This window comes from Nilaparvata lugens, chromosome X (genome assembly GCF_014356525.2).
Source record: "Nilaparvata lugens isolate BPH chromosome X, ASM1435652v1, whole genome shotgun sequence".
Taxonomy (NCBI): Eukaryota; Metazoa; Arthropoda; class Insecta; order Hemiptera; family Delphacidae; genus Nilaparvata; species Nilaparvata lugens.
In genome coordinates this window covers 73,487,693-73,511,440 of record NC_052518.1, presented here as the reverse complement: position 1 = coordinate 73,511,440, position 23,748 = coordinate 73,487,693, and the positions used below count along the sequence as shown (strand labels likewise).

The 23,748-nt window shown below is 34.1% G+C and overlaps 1 protein-coding gene across 4 annotated transcripts in view; it reads left to right on the top strand.

Moving 5' to 3' along the window:
• Nucleotides 1-23,748, top strand: part of LOC111049062 (serine/threonine-protein kinase BRSK2) — a 117,755-nt gene that overhangs the window by 58,435 nt on the left and 35,572 nt on the right. For 2 of the 4 annotated variants that reach the window (XM_039441596.1, XM_039441595.1), the window contains 5 exons: nucleotides 6,962-7,242; nucleotides 9,630-9,743; nucleotides 11,127-11,219; nucleotides 16,638-16,804; nucleotides 17,925-18,105. In XM_039441596.1, coding sequence (XP_039297530.1) covers nucleotides 6,962-7,242; nucleotides 9,630-9,743; nucleotides 11,127-11,219; nucleotides 16,638-16,804; nucleotides 17,925-18,105 — 836 coding nt within the window. The remainder of the gene's footprint in view (nucleotides 1-6,961; nucleotides 7,243-9,629; nucleotides 9,744-11,126; nucleotides 11,220-16,637; nucleotides 16,805-17,924; nucleotides 18,106-23,748) is intronic. The other 2 variants (XM_039441597.1, XM_039441600.1) reach the window with 1 other exon arrangement.

The following is a 23,748-nucleotide window of genomic DNA, read 5'->3' as shown; positions in this document are numbered from 1 at the left end:
ACAGAGTTTTCAACGACGCAACTTAAGTTTTAGCTTTCAACAAGAAGCATTTCACCGTAGATTCTGACGACACAACTCTCAAGAAGATACAAGCACAGATTCCTTTCTGCGATGCGTCGGAAAACCCTAGTATTTGACAAGAAAAGGCATCGCCATAAACGCATCGAGGAATTGAAATTGAACTTAGAGCAGGAAGCTCTCTCATCAGCTCGTTCCAGCATTCGTTGTAGTCAACAGGAATCGGCGTATCCCAATCGATGTCCAACTTCCACAGCTCTTGTAAAAAACATTTCATTTTGAATATTACTGGAGCTATAAAACCGAGAGGGTCATACAGACGCGCGATAACGGACAGAACAGTGCGCTTAGAGTTTTTCTTTTGAAACTCTGGAACGGAGACTTTAATATGAAAACAATCAGTAGTTGGGTTCCACATTACGCCAAGAACTTTCACATTTGAATTAGGCTCATCACTGATATGAAGTGGTACTTGAGTGTTTTCAGAACGAATCAAATCCAAGAACTCAGGAGAATTACTGCTCCATTTATTCAACTTGATATGAGCACAGTTTATGAGATTACAAAGTTGTGATTTTATTTCACAGATTTCTTCCAACGAATTAGCACCTGTGAGAAAATCGTCGTGATATATATCATCACGAATAGCTGCTGCTGCCAACGGAAATTTATCTCCTTCATCTTTCGCCAATTGAATGAGAGCACGTTGAGCAAGAAAACCAGACGGTTTCAAACCATATGTGATTGTTTTGAGCTCATAAACGACAATATCATTGGAAGGATCTTTACGAAACAATATGTGAAGGAAAGAACGATCTTCTTCATCAACGAGGATAGCACGATACATTTTCGTAACATCACACGTGAATACGAATGAGTGAAGTCTGAATCTAGTTAACACATCACATATGTCATTAAACAATTTTGGACCTGAATGTAGTTGATTTTAAACTTGAACTTGATTCAACGAAATGTGACTCTTTTTTGCAGACCCATCAAATACAACACGAACCTTTGTTGTAGGTGATGACGGATTGAATACACAAAAATAAGGAATAAAATATTTACCTGGTTTTTTAGCAACTTCCATATGATCCAAAAGAAGATACTCTTCCATAAATGATACGCAATCAGATTTCAAACGAGCATCACGCAGCATACGACGCTCCAACGACAGAAAACGATTTAAAGCAACATCATGAGATTCATGAAACTTGAGTTGATCAGTGTCAACTTTGAAAGGGAGACTCAGCGTCTCCCTCTAATAACATTATCACGCGTGTGAGTTTCAGCAAAATGTTTCTCACAAAACTCATCATCGGGACTAGGAAATTTATGATTAGGAATTTCTTCATTTTCCCAAAACTTATGAACCAAATTAATCAACGAGTTCTCAGAGGTGGGACACGTCATTAATGCAGTCAATGACTGATTAAGAAGACCGGAATGATTTTGAAATTCACCCAAAATAATGTCACCAAACACGGTAGGAATCACGAAAAACGAACACTCTTCAATAGATGAGACTTGACTATGATGACGTAATATTTTGTTGAATAACTGGCATCCCAATAGAAGATCAACGGAACGTTGTTCATAGAACACAGGATCAGCAAGGTTGAATTTTTTCAACTCATTTTGCACTTTCGAACTGAGATAAATAGGGGGCGATGAACCAACTATTTTATCAATCACGTAAGCCTCAGCTTCTAGACGAGGGTGATTTGAGCCCTTAGGTTTCAACGAACATTTCACAACACCAGAAGAATTCCCTACACTCGAGGAATTCAAACCAGAGAAATTTTGTTGACAATCATGAACAGATAAACCAAGTTTCATAACAAGACCAGAATCAATCATTAAACGAACACCAATAAACGAACCAGATGAATTTTTAATAACTGCTTGAGCAGTACCTAGAACAACACTCGTTTTAGGAATTAAACTAACAATTGATGACTTATCAATAACATTATCAGTGATACCACAATGCTTAGAAGAATTTGAATTCTCAACAACATTCATAGTGCTGTCAGTTTGAGTGATCGAATCAACGGGTTTCGATTTCAAAGCAACTTTAGAGATGTTATCAGTAGACTTCTGATAACGAACAGGAGAATTCGAACGGCTATTATCACTACTACGAGGATAATGAAGTAATTTATTATGCATACGACCACAATAACACAACGATTTAGACTTGCATTGGTTTACAGCGTGAAATTTGGAGAAACAATTGAAACAGACTCTCAATGATTTAATAAATTCATTCCTAGCTTTTGGATCTCTTTTCAAGAAAGCAGGACATTTGAATAACGAATGATTCATTGAGTTGCAAAATGAGCATTTTGTTTCGGCACTATCATTTAATTCAGAAGTAACTGAGCTGCTTTTATTTCGAACGCTGTTATCAGCCTGAGTAGATAAGACAACCTTTTTCTGAAAAGACTTATTTTTCGACTTTTCAATAGATTTTTGTTCATTAACAGACGGCACATCAGATGCAGATAATTGATAAGATCTAACTCTCTTATTCACGAAATCAATCAACTGTTGACAAGAAGGAAAGCTCTTATCAGCTACCTCGAGCTCAAACGATTCACGTGATATTTTGTCTAATTGACGAATAGCTAATGAGTACAAGATATAATCAGCCAAATCAGGAACTTTCAACGATTTCAGAGTGGTAATACTATCACCTACTTTAACAAGAAAATCTTGAAGCGATTGTAACGAAGGTTTAAATGGGATAGAACTAGTTTTCAAAATCTCATTTACATAGTAGTTAGCTAGCACCCTATCACTTTCATAACGCTTGCATAGAGTTTTCCATGCCAAATCAAAATCACTACTTATCTGAAAAGATTTCACTACTCTGGCTGCTTCGCCTTTCAACAAATTATGTAAAATATGAGATTTATGAACAGGAGAATAATATTTATCATCCACAATCAATGATGAAAAGATATTTTTGAATCTAGGCCAGTCTGAAATATCAGAGCCATCAAACGGTTTTATTCCAGTTGGAGGTAATATCATGTTCAAACGGGGAGAATGAGAGGTTGAAGGTGAAGGTTCACTTTTCTCCTTCGGCTTCTCATTTTTCATTTGATTCAATTTATCACGAGCATTTATTATTGCACAGGATAAATTATCAATAACGGTAAGTGATTGATATTCAGGTTCTTTAGTAGGTTCAACTTGAATAGATAATTCATTGATTTCATCTAAGAGTGCAGAATATTCTTTCACAGTATTTTCAATAGATATGCTTCTTATCAAAAATTGAGATTGAATTTTAGGATTATTGATGTCCTTCAACAAGTATAAGCTTGTTGAACATGGCTAAACAAAGTTTCTTTCTTCTTCACTCGAATAGTGAGCAAGGCTTGTGGGCTTGCCATTGTAACTAAGTAACTGATTAGATAAACAAGGAGATTTGGAAATGAACTTTGTAACTGGATTTAGCATGGATATCAGTGCATGTATCAACAAGTAACTCTACTATTAACGAATTGAAATTTAAATTGAAAAATAAATCTCTTGGAAATAGAACATATCCCAGGCCTGGTGGACCATGTGGTAATCCCGTCCTGTCCCCAAACCTATGGATTGGGGTACAGTTAAGATTTAATTCACGAAAACGTCGACAACCCCAAAAGTAAGTCTTTAATTTGCACTAACCTTGGAACTGGTGAGGAAGTGGACTGTATCTCGTGTGTAGAAGTTACTGCTGACGATATCCTGTCTTTATGCGTAGGCCTATATGATATTGCACGTATATCACGAAACGAAACGAGGTAATTGCGTTCAGCTCGAATGCCACGTAACGAAACGAAAAAGGATGTTGACTTCTCGACAACGCTTCTTGAAGTGACGGGTTGGAAGATAAACAGGGAGTATGAAGGAGGGGTGAGGGAGAGAGGTTATCTTGCCTCTTTGGGGTAGGGGGAAGGGGAGGAAAGCACAAACCAAATCAACCTGCAATCAAGGCTGCCGATCCTTCGTGAATCCACCAGATTGATAACTTTCATTAATCTTTGAACACTTTACAAATCATTTCTGATGAATTATAGTCACATAGTAACCAACCACGAAATATATCAAATAACTACAATATGTAAAATAATTGATATTAGTATAGCTTGCACACTTGAATTTTTGTCCTAGACCATAAGGCCCTATTCAGTCATCCATTGAATTGTCTGTAAGCTGAAAAATTGTCCAAGCTGTTCATTAGATATAACAGCCAATTGCTGGAAACTAAAAGTAAAATGTAATTTTTGCGATACTGTTTTTCAGCACATCAGATCAAATCATATCACTTTTTATTCTCCGAAATGCACTTTACAATCAATTTTAATAGTATTAAATCACAAGAATACCCCTAAAAAAAGACTATACGTCTGTGTGTAGGGGTGAGTTCTGGGTACGATTACCAATTGGATCTAAATCTACTGGGTTCAATCAATTTATAGGCTGCAATGGTCTTCATAATTTTCTAGTCCAGAAGTAACTACATTTTACTTGTTGAATAATTAAAACAAATCAATAACATATCATCATACCAAAACTTATGGTACTGTGAATTATAGCTATGAATTCATAAAAAGAATATCAAGGAAAAAAGTAACTTAATAATAACAAATAAAACATATTGAAGATTCCGTATACAAGGGTAGTGATAGCACCATATTATTCTACCAGTACTCATGGAAATGTAAATTATACTTACCAGTATTGTTGATTATTTTTGGAATCCATTATATGTATAAATACAGTATTCACTGTATTTATGTTTACAAATTCAATGCTGACCTTTTCACATGAATATTCAGAGGGTGCAAAAAATGTATACACTCTTCGACAGTGAATATATTGGTATCGCACTGGCAGCTATTACCGTATAGTTTGTATGCGGGCTACTCATGCCTTGCTACTTGTTGAAGAGATATCAAACTAAATTACCAAGAACATCGGTCAGAGACATGGCGCGTGCATGGCACGCAATGCACATGCACACCAGACGGCCGATTCAGTGACATCTCAATTCCATTCTACACCATGCGACAGGCATTTTAGTCCGTTCTCATTTCAAACAAGTGGCGAGAAAGTGGCGTATCTGTTCTTGTACACCAAGAGAAAATGCGAGAAAGTAACTGCCCGCGCCATGTCTATTCTGTGAACATTGGACCATTTATATATAGGAGAGACATGGAAGGGACAAACGTCCGCGTCACGTCTCTGCCCGACTCTGTGAATTGGGCCTAAGATTCATAGCTGTAATTTTTATGCTCTCGTGTTGTAATAGTATATTTTGCACCTAGGGCCGAAAATGAGATATTTCCGGCTCGAAATTGGTTTTTAAGTCCGAGGCCGTAGGCCGAGGACTAGAAAAGATTGAGAGCCGGAAATACATTTTTGCCCATGGTGCGAACGCTATTTTTTGCCACACCAAAAAAAAAATTCCCAATAGCCTATATAAGAAATTAAAAAATAAATAAAATTCAAACAGCCTATTTTGATAGTTTGAATCTTAGTTATGACAACTTTCACTGTCAATTAATTTCAATATTACTAATTAATAATTTACAATAGTGACAATATTTTTATACTATTAATATTTTGAATAATTGTTTGAATTGTTATAGTTTACGCTTTGCGCCTGGTGCAATATCTCATGGATAGATGGATGAATAGAATTTTCATTACTATTTTGAAATAATGTGATTAAAAAATTAATATAATTGCATATTTCACAGTTTTGTCTCAAAATATATCTAAAAAATTGATTGAAATTTAAATTATGGTAACTAATAAAAAAAATAGCTAATAAAAGTCAAAATTCATCGACAAAAAAAAATGTCACTGACCGAGGTTCGAACCTAGATCATGTTTGTAATTCACTGAGCTTTGAGTTCTGATGTATTACGCCTTTACGCTCTCGGCCAGTGCATATTTTTGATCGAAGAGGCCTGTAAGTCAGGTAACGTATGTAGGCTACTATAATATAGTGTATAGCGGCAAACTTGAAGCTGGTTTGCCAGCATTTTCACAACAAAATATTGCTCTGAAAATAGTTAAATCATAGAGAAAACATTCAAAGATTCAATCTTGAGTGGGCCTAATGTTTTCTCTATATGGTTTGATATTGAAGAAAAATTATCTAAAAGTTTTAATAATGAATTATGGAAAAATTACTAGGAATTTTTCAGTCAAGGCTGAGTTTCACCAGTAGGCTTACCTTAAACTTTAGATCTCTGCTGTATTTTCCTATTATCATTGTTGATTGTATTGCATTAAGAAGTGGAATTCGATAATAAAAAAGAAACAATTATTACTCTACCTCACTTTTAAATATTGATACAATTATTGTACTTTGATTTCAAATTTGATTCTTCACTTTTAAATACTTGCAATATGTACCTTTCTGACAATGGACAATGCAGCCAACATTATATTGTTGAGGCTATGGAGATATCATCGTATTCTATTGTTTGATATCAAAAACACAATAATAAATATTAAATTATGAAACAGTAATTCATAAAATATATCATAGACATGATACCACAATTCACGATACATAATTATATAGATTATTACAGTTGTTATGAGATTATCTCTATGATTTTTGTGAGATCGGACACAATCAGCTGTTATTCAAGGTCATTTTACAGCCCTAGGGCCGTAAAGTTTTACCGGCCTGGTCGGAAAACAATCACTTTCGGCCTCCATATGACGCACATAAACCAGCTCATTACATCCAAGTGTGGCGAAAAAATATGAATTGATTTAGGCTACTCATAAACTACAATCATCAAAGAAGTAACAGTATTAGTGAGTATTCTCATGGCTATAAACATGAAACTACAAATTATCAAAATTATTGGAAAATGTTAAATTTAATAATTGCTATTCTAACTGGTAGTTTGACTTACAGGGCAACATCCCCACAGACCCAACAATTGATACCACAACAACAAACATCGGTTGCTATGCAACAACAAACATCTGTTGCTTTGCAACAACAACAGCAGCAACAACAACAGCAGCAACAACAACGTCAGAAGAATCAACAGATGAGCAGTCAACAGCCGCTATCACCTCAGTTGGGACGCATCACAATTGGTCAGCAAATCAACTCAATCACACCTTCCTCGCTCTCTCAGTCACAACCAACTAACACCACTCATTCCAACGATCATACCAGCGTTATACCAAGTGAGTCATCTTCCATACTGAATATGACTTGTGAGTTAACTTTGTAAAAACGTAATTAACATGCTAATAATTATCTATAATTCGACATGGTCTGATCACATAGAGCGTCTGGACCGGCATATGCATTTCCACAATAAATGCTATACTCTGTCCAGACTGCGATGAGCCCTGAAAGATTAAGCCGGCCCTCCTACAACTCACACATACAAGCGCAGTCTCCTCTTGTGTGTATGAGTAAAGGGACGGTCTGTCTACCTGTATACTAAGTGGTATACATAGTATATCAATGGCGCAGGTTGGCCGGGCGTGTGTGCCTGCACGTGGAGGAGCGAGGGTCAGCTTAATCTTCCAGCAGGGTCAGCTTAATCTTCCAGCGCTCATCGCAGTCTGGACAGAGTATAAGATCACTTGAAAGCCTATTTAGGCGACTAAGGAAACTTGAAGCTTGGCTTGTAAATCTTTCCCCTGACTACATAGAGAGTTTGTTCCATATTATTATACTGTATAGAAATCAAATAGGTGTTTGAAATAAAAAGTTTTCCCTGTATCCAACTGAATTATCTATTCGCCCCATATTGGCCATATACAACTCTGTCACCTTTACATATTATTACAGTATCTGTTTTTATTTTTCAATAAGCTTGATAATATTTTAATCCTATTATTTTCTATACATCCCCTGTAGTATTTGCTAACTCACCTATTTTCCTTATTTTGCGTGCGACTCCCACCAGCGGACCACAGGGGAATCTTGCATGCTGGATGGTTTTTCCTCGTGATTTCGTGGTTGTTATAGATGATAATTATTATCATATGATTTCAATACACTAGTTACCAGGACGTTAATAACAGTTTAGTCTTGAATGTATTAAAATAAAGATGGTTGGTTGATATGAAGAGTATTATTTATTCAATATCTAACAATGTTAATGATAAACTGTTTTTTTTGTGAAATATTGTGTTTTTATTGATTATTTTGTGGGTTATGTGATGTAGGTTTTTTAAATTATTTTTCCTACAGATAACTTGAAAAGTGACCATTTCTCCACTGATTGCAGGCCGCAAAGAATCACTTTTCTGCTCTAGTGCACAAAGTATTACTTTGCGTACTCCAGATTTGCAGCATGACAGCAAAATAGTTAGTAGGTTATATGGAGCACGAGTGCAGGAAAATCAAAATTAAGTTGGTAACACTGACTGTGGTATAGTGAGGTGCATGTTATAATATGGCAGTGGAGACCGGCGTTGCCTATTTATTATGTGCCTTGATTAATTCAATCATTATTATTCAATTTAAAATAAATTAAGGTTTTTATTAATAATAAGATTACACAGAAAAACATTTGATGGATTTCAGGGAATTTTACCCATAATTACCCACTTTATGTATCCAATGGTAACTGTAGGAAAAATTTAATGTGAAATACATGCGCAAAGTTTGTTTGCTGCACTCAAGAAACCATTATTCCGCACTCGCCTACGGCTCGTGCATAAACGTTTCTTTCGGTGCAGCAAACTGTCACTTTGCGCACTAGTTGCACAAATAACTATATTTTAAAGTGTTTCTTGAAGAGAATAGAATTTAATTTGAATTTATTGGATCAATCTCAAAACTAGACAGGTTTTAAAATGTCTTATACCCTGTTTCAAGAACTGTTGTATGGACCATCTAAGACCATTCATGGTGGACCATTAAAGTTGAAGCTCTATCAAATCTCTAACGTAAACGAATCTCTATCAAGTTAACGTAATTTTTACCTGCGCATTACCAGCTAGTATGTAATAAATTTTGAATGTTCAAATATTAATAAGATATTACAACTATTTAAAAGCGAGTTTTACAATTTGAGGTTATGTCCGTTTACTAACTATAGATTTAATATACATATTGAAGTTAATGTCCATCATTTGATAACATGTAATTCAATAATATATTGAAAATAAGTATGGTGATTGAAATTACGTCTGTATTATAATGCTTCAGAAATATGATGTAACTTCAACTTTAATGATCCATAAAATCGATGGTCCATTAAAAGATTTGATAATAAGAGTTTTAGAAACTGAGCATTGGACTACTCTAAGGTGCCAACTCCTCAGATAGTATTTTACTGCTAGAATAAATGTATTCCTTTCTACTGCACATATTAAGCAGTAGAATAACTATGTGTGAAGCCATCATCAAGCAGCTTATTATCACCAGTGAAACTTGAAATTGTCCCGCTGCAGTCGTCATAAAATGTGGTTCGACACGAAACTATGGTCCTGTCATTCAAAGAGTTTGATATTGTAAAATTGGCAAAAAATGAATCAATCTCTTTTGATCTGTCAAAGCTTCCAAAGCATATTGATTTCACCCATCAATTCAAATTTAATCATTCCAACAGGTCATGTAATGGTGTCTACATCGCCACATACTTCCAATCACTGGAGATCTCGTCTCACTACTATCAAGAACAGTTTCCTAGGTTCGCCCAGGTTTCATCGACGGAAATTGCAAGGTTTGTCCAATTGGAAATGTTACAAGTTTCATCTATATTACTATTTATTTTTCAATGAATTTTTATGTACTAGTGTTTGAAACTGCTGTAGCCTACCATTTGAGGAAGAAAATATTTCATCATTGAGATGAATTCAAATCTCAATTGAATTTTGATTTCATTCCACGAATGAAGTTTTCCATCTTGACATTGATTTGAGGGTTTCAGGATAAGTTCTGACAAGGTTTTCTGTACATTTAAGCTGATACATAAATGTGATCACAATAAAGTTGATAAATTTGTCTCCTTCACCACAGTTTTTGAAGATTTAAGTTGATGAGACCCGGCATCGGAAATAGTTTATTTTCAAATCTTGTTCTTATCATTAACTAGATTGATGGCCGTCATTTTTTGTGATATTCTTGTAGGTATATTTTGATTAATACAACTTGGAATTGCTACAACGTTCTATTTATTTAAAATTGAAAAAAAAACTACTTTCGGGTCACCAGAAGCATTTTACTAGAGATTGAAAATAGTGTAACAGCGAAACTTTTCTCACTTTTTCATTGAATAAGAGACAATCACAAATGGTTTTTTCAATATAAGACTGTAAAAAATATAGGAAGCATTAACTTTGTTTTATCCTCTCACTTCCCTGCAATTTCCCATACCAAGAAGCCATTTTATAATCAGTACAATTTCCCATACCAAGAAGCCATTTTATAATCAGTACAATTTCCCATACCAAAAAGCCATTTTATAATGAGTCGATAATGTAGGTGCAAGTAGTGTTTAGTTGAGGTAGGGATAACTATCATTGTTCTCATTCTGCTTCATCCTATCTAACAATAATCACGGTACGATACCGTTCATGTGAACAATCATTCATATCCCTCACAAATTAATGAAAAACTACCCACTTGCAATAAAGAAACATGGGTACTTTCAGTCGCGGACGCGTTTACGCTATGTACATCAACTGCACTTTAGGCTGTAATTCCTTATAATGTTTTCTAACTCTTTCTGTAGATCTTACCGTATAGTAGATTCCAAATTTTTGCAAAGCTCCTCACCTTGACTCGTGAGTAGAAAACTTTGAAGCCTCTGAGACTAGAATTTCTCATATAATACCGTCTAACCTTGGGGCTTGAAATGATACTGTTTGGTCCTTCATAGAGCATAAAATGAGTTTGTATATGAATGAAAAATAATCTTCTGATTAACTGTGAACAGTATATATTGAACTGACATTTATTAGTCCTTAAATCAAGATTAATTTCTAAAAAACTGAATTAATTATCTTGAAAATTATACGAAAAAATGAGTCATCTTTTCTCTGTCATATATAAGTAACATTGATGTTTATTATGAATTTGGAACCGAATTGATGGTTTTTTACAGAAGACTGTAGAGTACTGGAGACACTTTTCATCAAATTTTCTGAAAATTTTCACAACTTTGGCCAGGGGTGGAATGAAAGATCAGATCCACCAGGCAAGTGAAGATTATCTCGATTCTTGTCATATTGCCCTTCAAGCATGCATCACCGATCCATTATTCATTTTTGTTCCCTTTTATCTGTCGATGCGCTTCCTTCCTTCACTAGATTTCATATTTCTTGAATTGAATTGCGAAATGTATGTACTTTCGAAATTATTTGGAAATCACCTAGCAGAATTATTTATATTCACCGAACATGAATGAAAAGTAAAATAAGGTGCCAGGTGCCTAATTCGACGAAAAGACAAATAAGTGCTATATCAAATACCCTGAATACCACGCACAGCTAGTATTAGCTAAACATCCACATAATTATAATAAATAAACCTCCTGATATTTACGGAAATAATCATTTTGGCAACTAGATTTTCATTCACCGCGTCAAGATGATTGAATGAGAGATTTGATTGACAAGTTCGTCACAGGTTTTTGGTTGATTTTGATTTGTTCGTCTCTTGTTTGATTCCTGGTAACCATCCGGCATCATCCACATAATGACCTAAACTCAAATCAACCTCTAAGCAACTCCTATGAAGCTTGAATTTCAAACTCTTAACGACATCGGAAGTCATTTAGTCAAGCCTTAGCTTTCACATTCTGTTGGAAATCTGAAAGTATTTGCTCGCTCACCCAGCGAAAAATATTTAATTAAGACCCTCAACCCGTCCTACCACAGTCTATAGTGAGGTCCACGTTATAATAACAGTGGAGAAAGATAGGAAACAGCGGATAGTGGAGAAACAGCGTTGCCGATTCTCTGCCTTCTATATAGAATATAGCTGATACTATATATCTGATGAAATATTAACAGTTCATTCTTGCTGAACATGATAAATTATATTTCACTCGCCAAGAAAGTTTTCAGTCATTTTAAATATGTTTACAACTATTCTTATGAATGGTTTGGAAGAAAAATAATTCCTTCATTTTTCCTGCTCAGGAGAGTGAAATGAAAACAATAGATGTGGCTACTGTTTTAGAATTATTATAATAATTCCATTCATGAGTCGGTATAGTTATAATTAATGGAATGAAATTATTTGGAAAAGAAAGAATACTCGATAATTACGAGTAGTAAGTTGAGTCACATCTCACTGAATAATAGATACTGTACTGAAATTCTTGGACTGTCAAGCCTGTTATACTAATGTTTTTTTTAGTACATTTACCTTCTTAATACAGTATTATATAAATTTGGAGCTTGAATAATTCTAAAGAATTTCCTACACGATTGATCAACTTTCATTGTCTTTCTTCATACAAATCAGTGCACATAAACCTCTCATTTTTCTTTTTAGTTGGATAAATGTTCCTTATTTTCAGGCTTGAAATGTGTATACTTCGTATACGAAAGTGTAAAATATTGACCTACATCTCAAGCCTAGGCAACAATCCAGTAAAAAACCTCAGTTAGTAAAGTTGAATATCCTTACAGAAGGCTATAATATTGTAATTTAAAAAAACACGATCAATGTGTGGGCCTAGCAGTCTTCTACTCTCGAATCGCACGAATGCTATTGGTTGATGAAAATTTAGACGTCAGACGAGATATCTACTTCGTCGACCAATCACGTGTGGATAAACTCCAGATGCTCACAACTCGCTCTCATTAGCTGCTGATTGTATAGAATGCATTTTGTTGAACAATACCAATAGAGTCAATGTAATTTTATCATTGCAATCTCAATCGGTGAATAGATGGGAAGTATAATGTAGTCTTAAGGCTGTGCAAAGGCTAAAAATAAACTTCTTACTCGTGATATTTCTCAAAGTTTTTTGATTTGTATATCATCAAGCTATGAAAATGAAAAAGTTTTCTCAGGAAATTTTTTTTCTGATAATTACTTTTTAAGATATGAGCGCCTAGAGTTCAAATTTCTGGGACAGAACATTTCAAATTCGGTAAGAGATAAATCCATGAGATTCAGAGGATAGATTCTTCATGGTATTGTTGATCTAGTAAAACAAAAATTTTCTGAAAATATCATTTTTTAAGATAGTAATTCGATCTACTAGAAATAACCAACGATGAAAATAACTACGATAAGCATTAGTTTTAATGATGCATTGTTGGAGAGTTATAAGCCCTGAAAGAGCAAAACATTGGATAAGAGCCTGTTATTTTAACAAGTACACACCTTCAAGAGGAAAGTGTTGGGAATATCACAAAATTTTACGAAACAAAAAGTGTAGAGCATTATTCAAGCTTCATTTATGAATAGTTAATTATGTCGGTTGAATGCATTGTTCTCAAGATATGATCGTGAAAGCAAAACGCTGAAAAATGCAACTTTTAAACCACCCTCATCCCCTTAGAACATGTGTTAGGAATGGGGACTTTTATATGCTCTCCTCCTAACTAGTCTCAACAAAGCTGCAAAGTCAAAAATTATGTTTAAAACATTCCCTCAAAATTCCTTTGCCTATTGGTCTATTGTTGCAAAAAAAACGATTTCACACTCAACACTAAAGCTGCTGCAGAAGGTGTAGGGGAATTCGTAAAAGGGTGATATTATTCATCAAATTAGAGAGAATTTAATGCTCTATAAGCTCATAATAAACATGGATTTTCCCCATCGATTTAAAAAAAGTTATATGAGCATAAATAGAAAAAAATTGATGGCAAACGTGTTTATAAAAAATTTCACACCTTCAAGAGCGAATATCTCGAAAACTAGAGGATATATAGAAAAAGTTTTAAAATGAATATTGTAGGAAATTATGTAAGCTTAAATTTATTATTTGACAGTAAAGTCCTTAGGGTATAAAGTTTTTGAGTTTTATGCGAAAACCCAAAAAATTGTACCTTTAAACCACCCCCACCCCCTTAGCATAGTGGGTAGGGCTGGGGACTTTTGATATGCTTACGCCCTCACTACCCTAAACAGAACTGCGGGGTCAAAAATTGTCTTCCCAACTTTTCCCTCTATACCCTTTTTCAAGCATTTATTGCCTGGACTATATTTCTATCCAGCTTATGAATTTTAGGAATTTCGTGACAAGAGATTTTTTTAAAGAAGAATGCCAATTTGACTAATTTTGAGGAAGAATATATAGCTTATAGAAATTTTCTCAATAAACTACTAAAACAAAGTAAATGTGTTTACTATAAAAGCAAAATTAATCAAAATAAAAATAATACTAAAAAAATTTGGGAAACTCTGAACGAAATGTTAGGAAAAAAAGAAGTACTAAATCTCCAAAACTTGATGCCGATGTACTTAATCAACATTTTGCACAGGTCGGAAAAATCTATGCTGAAAATTTGAAAAAAAATATGGGATCTCAACTGCAGGTAACAAATTCAAAGATTCATTTTTGCAGAATTCCCATGAATCGTTTTTCCTAACACCTACAAATGAAGAGGGAGTCTCCACCACTTTGAAATCTTTGAAAACTAACGCAGCTCCAGGTGTGGACAGAATTAATAATAAATGCTTGATAATTATTTGGCCATTTATTGTCAGACCTTTGACAATAATAATAAATCGTTGTTTTTTGGAGGGTCATTTTCCAGATAGTTTGAAATTAGCAAATATTATACCCTTACATAAATCGGGTGACCCTTCAAATCCATCAAATTACCGTCCTATCAGTATGTTGGGCAGTTTTTCTAAAATATTTGAAAGATTAATTAAAACCCGTCTAGTTACCTATTTACAAAAACATAATATCATTCATAAACATCAATTTGGTTTTCAATCAAATAAAAGTACAATAGATGCAATTTCTCTTCTAACCCAGACGATTTCTAATAATTTTAATAATAATATGAAAACCATAGCCATATTTTTAGACCTTGCCAAAGCTTTTGACACTGTCCCTCATTCTAAACGTCTAACAAAAATAGAAAAGCTAGGCATTCGTGGAGTACCCCTCAAACTTTTCACCAGATATCTAAACAATAGACATCAATTCCTTAAAATTGACAACAAAACTAGTTGCAAAGAACTCTCTGAATACGGCCTACCGCAGGGTACAGTACTATCACCAATTCGTTTTCTTGTATACATCAACGATCTTATCAAACTAGAAATAGAGAATTGTGTGACAATCTCCTTTGCGGATGACACGTCATTGTTATTCACTGGAACTACATGGGAGGAGGCCAATAAAAAAATTAAAATATCTTAAAATTATAAAATCCTGGCTTGATAATCATATCTTAACCTTGAATATAAATAAAAGTAACTTTATGACATTTTCACCAACTGCTGCTGGTCAGCCACATGCTCTTGACAACATCATTATACATAATTTAAATTGTCCAGACACTAAATGTTCTTGCTCTAAGTTGAAAAAACAGAAACATGTTAAATATCTGGCATAATTGTTGACCAACATTTACGATGGGATGTTCACATAAACACCACTTGTAATAAACTTAAACATTGGATAAGTAAATTTCGCAATATCAGCCAAGTTAGTGACAAAGAGGTTTCACAGCTTATATATTTTGCTTATATACAATCTTACCTGGGATATGGGATAAGAATATGGGGTGGATCTTATTCTAATCATATAGATAAAATTTTTGTTATTCAAAAAACCCTAATCAAAGCCATACTAGGAAAACCTAGACGCTATCCAAGTGAAAATCTTTTTCTTGAATTCAAGGTTCTAACAGTAAGACAGCTATATATCAAAATTTTCATAACTTATATAAATAAACATAAAGATCTATTCAATTTGCGTGAATCTACTTATAATCTTCGTCCCTCATCCACAACTTTTCAGGTTGCTGACACTAATTTGTCCATTTGCAGAAAACAATTTTCATACATTGCATCTAAACTCATTAATAAAATCCCTCATCATTTCATCACCAATAAATTGAGTAAAAAGCTGGTAAGAGATATAAATGAATGGTTATCTTCGAATGACATTAGTTTTTAAATATCTGCTACTAAAACTAAGCCAATTTTATCCATTTTTTTCTCTTGAGAAATAGATTAATTTAATTCTATTAGGTATCCCTCTTCTTCCTTTCCTGTCCTTTCTGTTCTCTCTTTTCCTTCTTCCTTTTCCTCTCTTTTTTCTTTTTAAGTTAAGTAACTTTTCTGCTAAGTTTAAGAAGTTTAATATTTTTCTATCAGTTATTATTTTTCCTTTCACTGTAATTAGTTCAATATTTTTTATTAATTAGTTTATCGTTTATCCTGAAATTTAAAATATCTAGATTTTTAACACTCGGCCCCTGCGCACAGGTTCTTTAACCTTGCGGGGACCTTCCTTATATTCATTGTATAATTTAATTTTATACTGTAATACATCATTCTAATGTAATTCTATTTCTATGTTTCTGATTTTCTGTTGATGTTATTATTATTAAGGATAAATAAACTATTTTGATTTTTTGATTTGACTATTTTATTCATTCTATCTTATAGTGGTATTTATTTTTTTCCACAGCATCTTCGGATGAAGTCAGTTTGACACCAGAATCGAGTCCAGAATTGACGAAAAAATCCTGGTTTGGGAGCTTGATGACATCGGAGAAAGATGAAACGTTCACTATACTAGTTTCTGGAAAACCTCTAGCTTCAGTCAAAGCCGATCTGATACACGCATTTCTATCTGTAAGTAATCCATCAACTAATTTATTACATTCACATTAATACTAATTTGAATATCTTGAATATTTCACAAAAATATGTTCACTTTTTAATACTTAGTTTACGACATTGAAAAAAAAATTATTCCAATTGAAAAAAATACTTTCTGTCGATTCATAACTTTCGTTCGCCATCTTGGATCCGTCGTAAGGATCCAACTTCATTTCGAATCATTTTGAATCCAACTCCATTTTTTCAAATGGGAAGGTGGTCATGTGATACAAGATTTCGATACAGAATCTCAAAGGAAAATTAATGGCGAAGCCCGCACATCGATATCTCAAACCGTTTCAATGATCTCAAAATTTGAACATACTAATAAATGATACAAAAATGAAATAAATGAGTTATCGATAATCAAGTGTTAGTGAACACTAATAGTAGCTTCTACTCACAAATTTAACACTTCGAACAAAAAAAAATTGTCATAGCAATTGCTATCACAAGTAGTATTATGAATTACATGTATATCACAGACAGGCAGACAGACATTAACGGAAGCGAGTTAATATAGAACTTATAAATTAATGCTGTGTATTATTCAGCTAAAATCATGTGTCGGTGCATAAAGTCTGTCTGACAGTCTGAGTGATGTCTACCAAACAGCATCAGCTTTTTTAAATTAATGGGAAAATTAAAGAAGTAATTTCAATTAATTCAATTAATTCCAGCTGACTAAATAATAAAATCAAGACAAAAATTTTTCTTATGCCCTTTCAATGTTATTTTCATATCCTGAAAAAGGACGAGAAGGAATGAGTCAATTTTGTTTTCCAACGAGCTTGAGCTGTAAAAAGGTTCAAAATTTGAAACTGATTGATCAATTCTATTTGAAGTTCTTGTCGAACATACAATCAGACAGAAAACGACTTTGGCCTTCAGTAACTCAAAAGTGAAAACTTTGCTTACGCTTGTTCAATAATAACTCAGGTACTATTAAGAAAATAATTACCAACTACCAATGCAATTAATGGATTGGTTAAGATCACCTTTCATAGATGCAGTTGTGGATAAAAATAATTATTTATAACAGAAATAATACTTTATTATTCGATGATTAATTATTGTTTTTGCATTTGAACAGATTTCGGAGTTGAGTCACAGTGTGTCGAGTGCAATGTCATTCAGGGTCGAATACAGGAGAGCGACTCCGGGAGCAGCCATGTTCCAGCGCCAGGTTCGATTTCAAGTCGACATCTCCTGCGTGTCGAAACCCACTCCTCCCAAGGAATATCTGTATGCCATCACATTTACACTGCTTTCAGGTGAGTGACTGCATCTGGGTTGACACCTATAAGTACACAATTGCAGCTTCAGAATAAAAAATTGATCTATGTACCAAATAATAGATTCGAGCTTAGGGCATGGGCATATCAGAACCGCAAAAAAGTAGGTGAAGAATGGAACACAAGCGCTCCTTCATCCACCTGCGATTGTTATATTTTGTTAGGTGGGTGAATTACAAGATCTACAACAACATACACGTAAAAACAATCTTACGATAACAGGTATCCCAGTAACTCCCAAAGAGAATTTGTACTCTATACTTGACAAGATCTCTAGACTACTGGACGTTCATTATGATATGTATGATATCTCGGCAGTCCATAGGCTACAGCAAAAACGTGGCGAAAACCGTCCGCCCATTATTATAGTCTCATTCGTTTCACGTGCTACTAAGAATGCATGGATTGTGGCCCGTAAAGTGAGGAGAAATCTATACGCCAAAGAAGTCAACACCTCATGGCCGGATTCGCAAGTATATCTGAACGAGCAGCTGACGCCGCACACCCGACTCATCTTTAACGCGGCCAGGGCGATGGTCAAAGCCAGGAAATTAACAGCGGCCTGGACCAGAGACTATCGAGTGATGACCAAGAAAAATGAAGCAGGCAACCCACTTCGAATCATTCACCTTGATCAGCTGGAGGAGTTCAATACCAGCTCCGTGGGAGGCGAACCGGTGGCAATACAACCACAATCATCGGACTCCAAGAATCGAGTACATCGTCATGAACGAGACAAGAAAGACAAAAATTGAGTAATGTACTGAACTTTATATATTTTTAGCTCAAAGACTGAGTGCAGAAGTTATTATTTGAAAAGTATATTATTATTTCAATTCACTTCTATTTTATTTATTTTATAACCAGTCATGTTGAACTGAACAGTAATGGTGAGATTATAGACACTAGGGAATAGAATGATTTATCTCAAAGGTGTTAAAAAGGTCAAGATCGTGTTGATAGAGAGGCATTATTGAGTGCCATTGTTAGAATTTTTTATCCTATTTTTTATTTTTTTTCATGAATTCATCTTTATTTTATTCCAGACTTGTTTGTATCCCAAGACTCATAATTATATTGCAAAGAGGGAGAGGAAGATATCAATGTTGATGATAAGTAATTATTTCACAAACGCTGTTTCCATATTATTGTATCATTCCGTACAATAAAAAACAATTAGATTGTATTAACGAAAGTAATCATTGAATCGGAGAGTAGCCTACGTTGTTTGTTAAACTCCTGAAATAACGATAACATACTTGCAAATAAAATAAATAAATAAATTCAATTTTATTGTCAGCCAGCCAAAAAATCACAAGACAAAGTCACACAAATAGAACATGAAAAAGACAGTCACACATTAAGAGACACATTGTTACTATTACATTGCTATTTAGATTTCATTTCCAAATATTAAAAATAACAGAGACAATATTACAAAATTAAGCAGCTAGCTCATACGTGCTAACAATAAGAATTAAAGTATGCTGATTCTGCTCTCGTAAAATTCACTTAATTTATAAAAAGGATTTTTTGCTAGCCAATCGTGCACCTTTAATTTGAACAGTTTAAGGGGTGTTTGTTGGAGGTGTAGCGGTAACTATATGTAGCGGTACTTTTGCCCAACTGCTTCAAAACTGTTTAAAAATTTAGAGAATCTTTGGTATTGAATCTGTCTATTGTTTCTGGTATTAACAGAGTGAACAGTATTTCTTAATTGATAACGATGCAGATTCTCCTTAGTGTATAACAAAACAGAATATATGTACTGATTTATTACTGTCAGAATTTTATTATTTATCAATAACGGCCTACAGTGTTCTAAATAAGGTGATTCCGTGATTATTCGCACGGCTTTTTTTTGTAGCAGGAGAATATCGTTAATGTGCGCTGAATTTCCCCATAGAAGAACACCATAAGACATGAGACTGTGAAAGAAAGAAAAGTATGCTGTCCGTACTAACTGCTAACGTATACGTTAGTACTGTATATTGCAGTACTAACTACTGACGTTGCAGCATTCTAATCGGACATGATAAGAATAATAATGATAATAACTGTGAACAGAATTTCCGTATTTTCAGATGAAATCAACCACTAATAAAACTATTTTTACTCAAATTCATCATCATTGCAGCATTCATGTCTCTCCTCCCTTGTAGGCTACTCAGTTAGCATGAATGGTTTTAACTGGTACGGTATTGAATAGAATCATTATCTATTAATAGAAGGGTGATGAATAGAGTTTCAGTATTAGATTCTAAGCAGTAATTTTTTACTCCCTGTACTCTTATTTCCAGGTCGGCCTATTCACTGATTGCAATTTCTATCGCAATCTCGTAATTACACAATCATTATACTCGTTAATATGAATAAAAGTTGCGCATTTTTTCCATCGAAAATTCGAAATTAATTGTACAATGTTGTCAATTAATCAGTATACTGACGCTGATTTCTTATTACTTTATGTATAGTAGAGGGCTTTCCTTTTCTCTCAATGGTCTTATCTAATCTTCCTCATTACTTCCACCTTGTTAAATGTTAATTTTTTATAGATCCATTTTTTAATACCTTGTCAAATTATGTAGTCTGATAAGACTTCTGCTTTATTAATTTTTGACCTACTGCATATAATGATTATAAGAGACATTATTCAAATGAACCTCACAAGCGACATCTTTGAATAAGTTTATGAAAGAACGTTTTTGTGATGGCGTGGCGTACTTTTGTTTCATATGTATGTATGTATTTCATATGTTATTATTTGTATTCAACAGATCTCAACCTGTGTAATTACTATATTATAACTGATCCATCAATAACCCCTTTTCTAGTCTACCCTGAATTCATTCTATTAAGAAGGCATTATTAATGATCAATTAATCTCAGTAATATTTAACTTATTTTATAATGAAGCTCACCCTACTGAGATTAAACAAAGCAACACAATAAATAACAGCTTTGAAGATTATGTACATAAAATTCAATCATGTCAATCGATACACTATATTATCAACTCTAGTTGAACAAAATATTGATTCAGCTATTACTAATTGAATACTCAATAGATTAACTTGAAAGACAATTTCCTTTGAAATCCTGTACTTGGTATAATTATTGTTGGTGGCACGCTAGGTGGCTATTAAAACTTTGAGATGTTTCACACTTCATTTGGCGAAGATTACGAAACACTTGTTGAGTGCAGGAAATGTAGTGATATCTATGATTATAAAAATTTACTCTCGAACCTTAATCCAAACAAAAATGAATCATTTAGTTTCATCCAGCAGAACATTCGGAGCTACAGAAGAAATATTTATGAGTTTTTAGTAACCCTAGAGGGACTAAATGTTTAATTTTGATTTCATTCTCCTAACAGAAGCTTGACTTGGTAATAGAGACAGCAACCTTTTGAGCAATGACGGTTTTAATATTTTCAGAACTCATCACAATTTAAATAGCAGTGATGGTTTAGTTGTCTATGCCAACAGTTCGTTGTCAGTTGATTGTAGGCGATTGTCCATTGGCGGGGTAGCCACTGCCTTGTCCTTGAACTTCGGCTGGAGGGGGACTCCCTGTGAGATACTCGTCATATATTATCGTAGCCCAAATTCTAATTTGGACCTTTTTATTCAGGGTTTGAGTGACTACTATAACAACGCCACTCAAATAGTAGCTAAACTTAGAATCCTTGCAGGAGATGTAAATTGTGACATTTTGAATACGCTTCCAAACTCACCCCATGAACGCTATCTAGATATCCTGTATGAAGCCGGATTCATTTCCTGCGTTGACAAAACCACAAGACCCACTAGTAATACATGCTTAGATCACTATTTTTTGAAATCTCCCATGAACTATGACGCTAAATCAATCATATTAGAAAATGCTATAACAAATCAATTAACAACTTGTTTAAACGTTTTCCATTCCGGATATAGATACTCCATTCCTGATAACGTAAGAATTACCTATAAGAAAAACTGGACAAACATCAATAACACATTATCCAAACAAAACTGGAATCATGTCACAGAAACACATGACATAAATATATCAGTAGTTGATAACTTCATTAGTACTATTAACGGAATAATACAGCGTAATACATCCCAAACTACAGTTAATGCAAGAACAACTAAAATCAAGCCCTGGATAACATCAGGCCTGGTAAAATCAATTAGAAATAGGGATAAACTTAAAAAACAACTGAGTAGACAACCTTTCAATGACAACCTTCGAAATAGATTTATACATTATAGGAACAAATTGCAATACTTACTGAAACATGTTAAAAATAACTACTACAAACAAAAAGTTACCGAGGCGCATGGAAATCCTAGAAAATTCTGGTCAGTAGTCAGCGAGATAGCGGGACGACCCTCAAGCAGGGAGGCCTTCCCGGTCGAGAGCTTCTGTGGTGGCGGTGCTGGTGCCCTCACAGATAACAATCAAATTCACAACATTGCCCAAAACTTCAATAATTACTTTGCCTCTGTGGGGCGACAACTAGCTGAGGCGATTGATCCAGTTGATGTTGTGGATGAGGTAGCTGACCTTCCAAGACAATCCGAATTTGTCCTCAGACCCGTCACTCAGCAAGGACTAATTAGTATAATAATGAGCATAAGAGGGGCGTCTGCTCCGGGCTGTGACTCTATCCCTGCACGATTGATTAAAGACCACATAATTACACTTATAATTCCTTTATTACATATTATCAACTTGAGTATACGCAGTGGTGAATTTCCAAATACTCTGAAGGTGGCCAGGGTTATTCCTATTCATAAATCCGACTCCAAATCATCTATGGCAAACTATAGACCAATTTCTCTCCTTACAGTCTTAGCAAAAATTTTAGATGAATGTGTTAAAGTCCAACTATCAAATTACCTGGAGCTTAACCATATCATTGACAGTATACAGTATGGTTTCTGATCCAACAGGAATACATCAGATGCCCTCTGTTTTTTTTTAAACATCTTTATTGCCCATAAAAACAAAATACAAAATAAAAACTTACAAAAGAAATATTCTAGATTATAATATTATGCTATTTTACAAATAAATTAAAATTACATGGCACCACCCAGCAAGGGCAAAACCCTGACCGCTGAGTGAGAGTATCAGCTGTTTAGACAATATAAAAATTTATTTACTAATAATCAAAGCTACAAAAAATCGAAGTTAACAATAAATTACTAGTAATTATAATATTTGACTGATGTCGAAGAAAAATTTTTGTATTACCCACTCATTTATCTGTTCCATCCTCTGTCTACCCCTATTAGAAAGAGATTCTGACAATGCATTTGGCATGATATTTATTATTTTTGAGCTAAGATACCCCAATTGTCTTCGCACTATTGTCAAATCTGAATAGTTAATATTATAAATGTTATGAGATGTAACTCTCAGGTTATACATAGAAACGTTATTATTCACTGTAAATTCATCCTTCCTCATCCATGCATAGTAGAGAAGTTTCTTTATATAAATTTGACGTACTGTCATCACTTTAAATTCGGCAAATGTTTCACTACTAGAAAAAGCCATTGGCTTATTAAGAATTGCTTTTATTATCATTTTTTGAAATGTAAAAATTTTATTCATGAAAACATC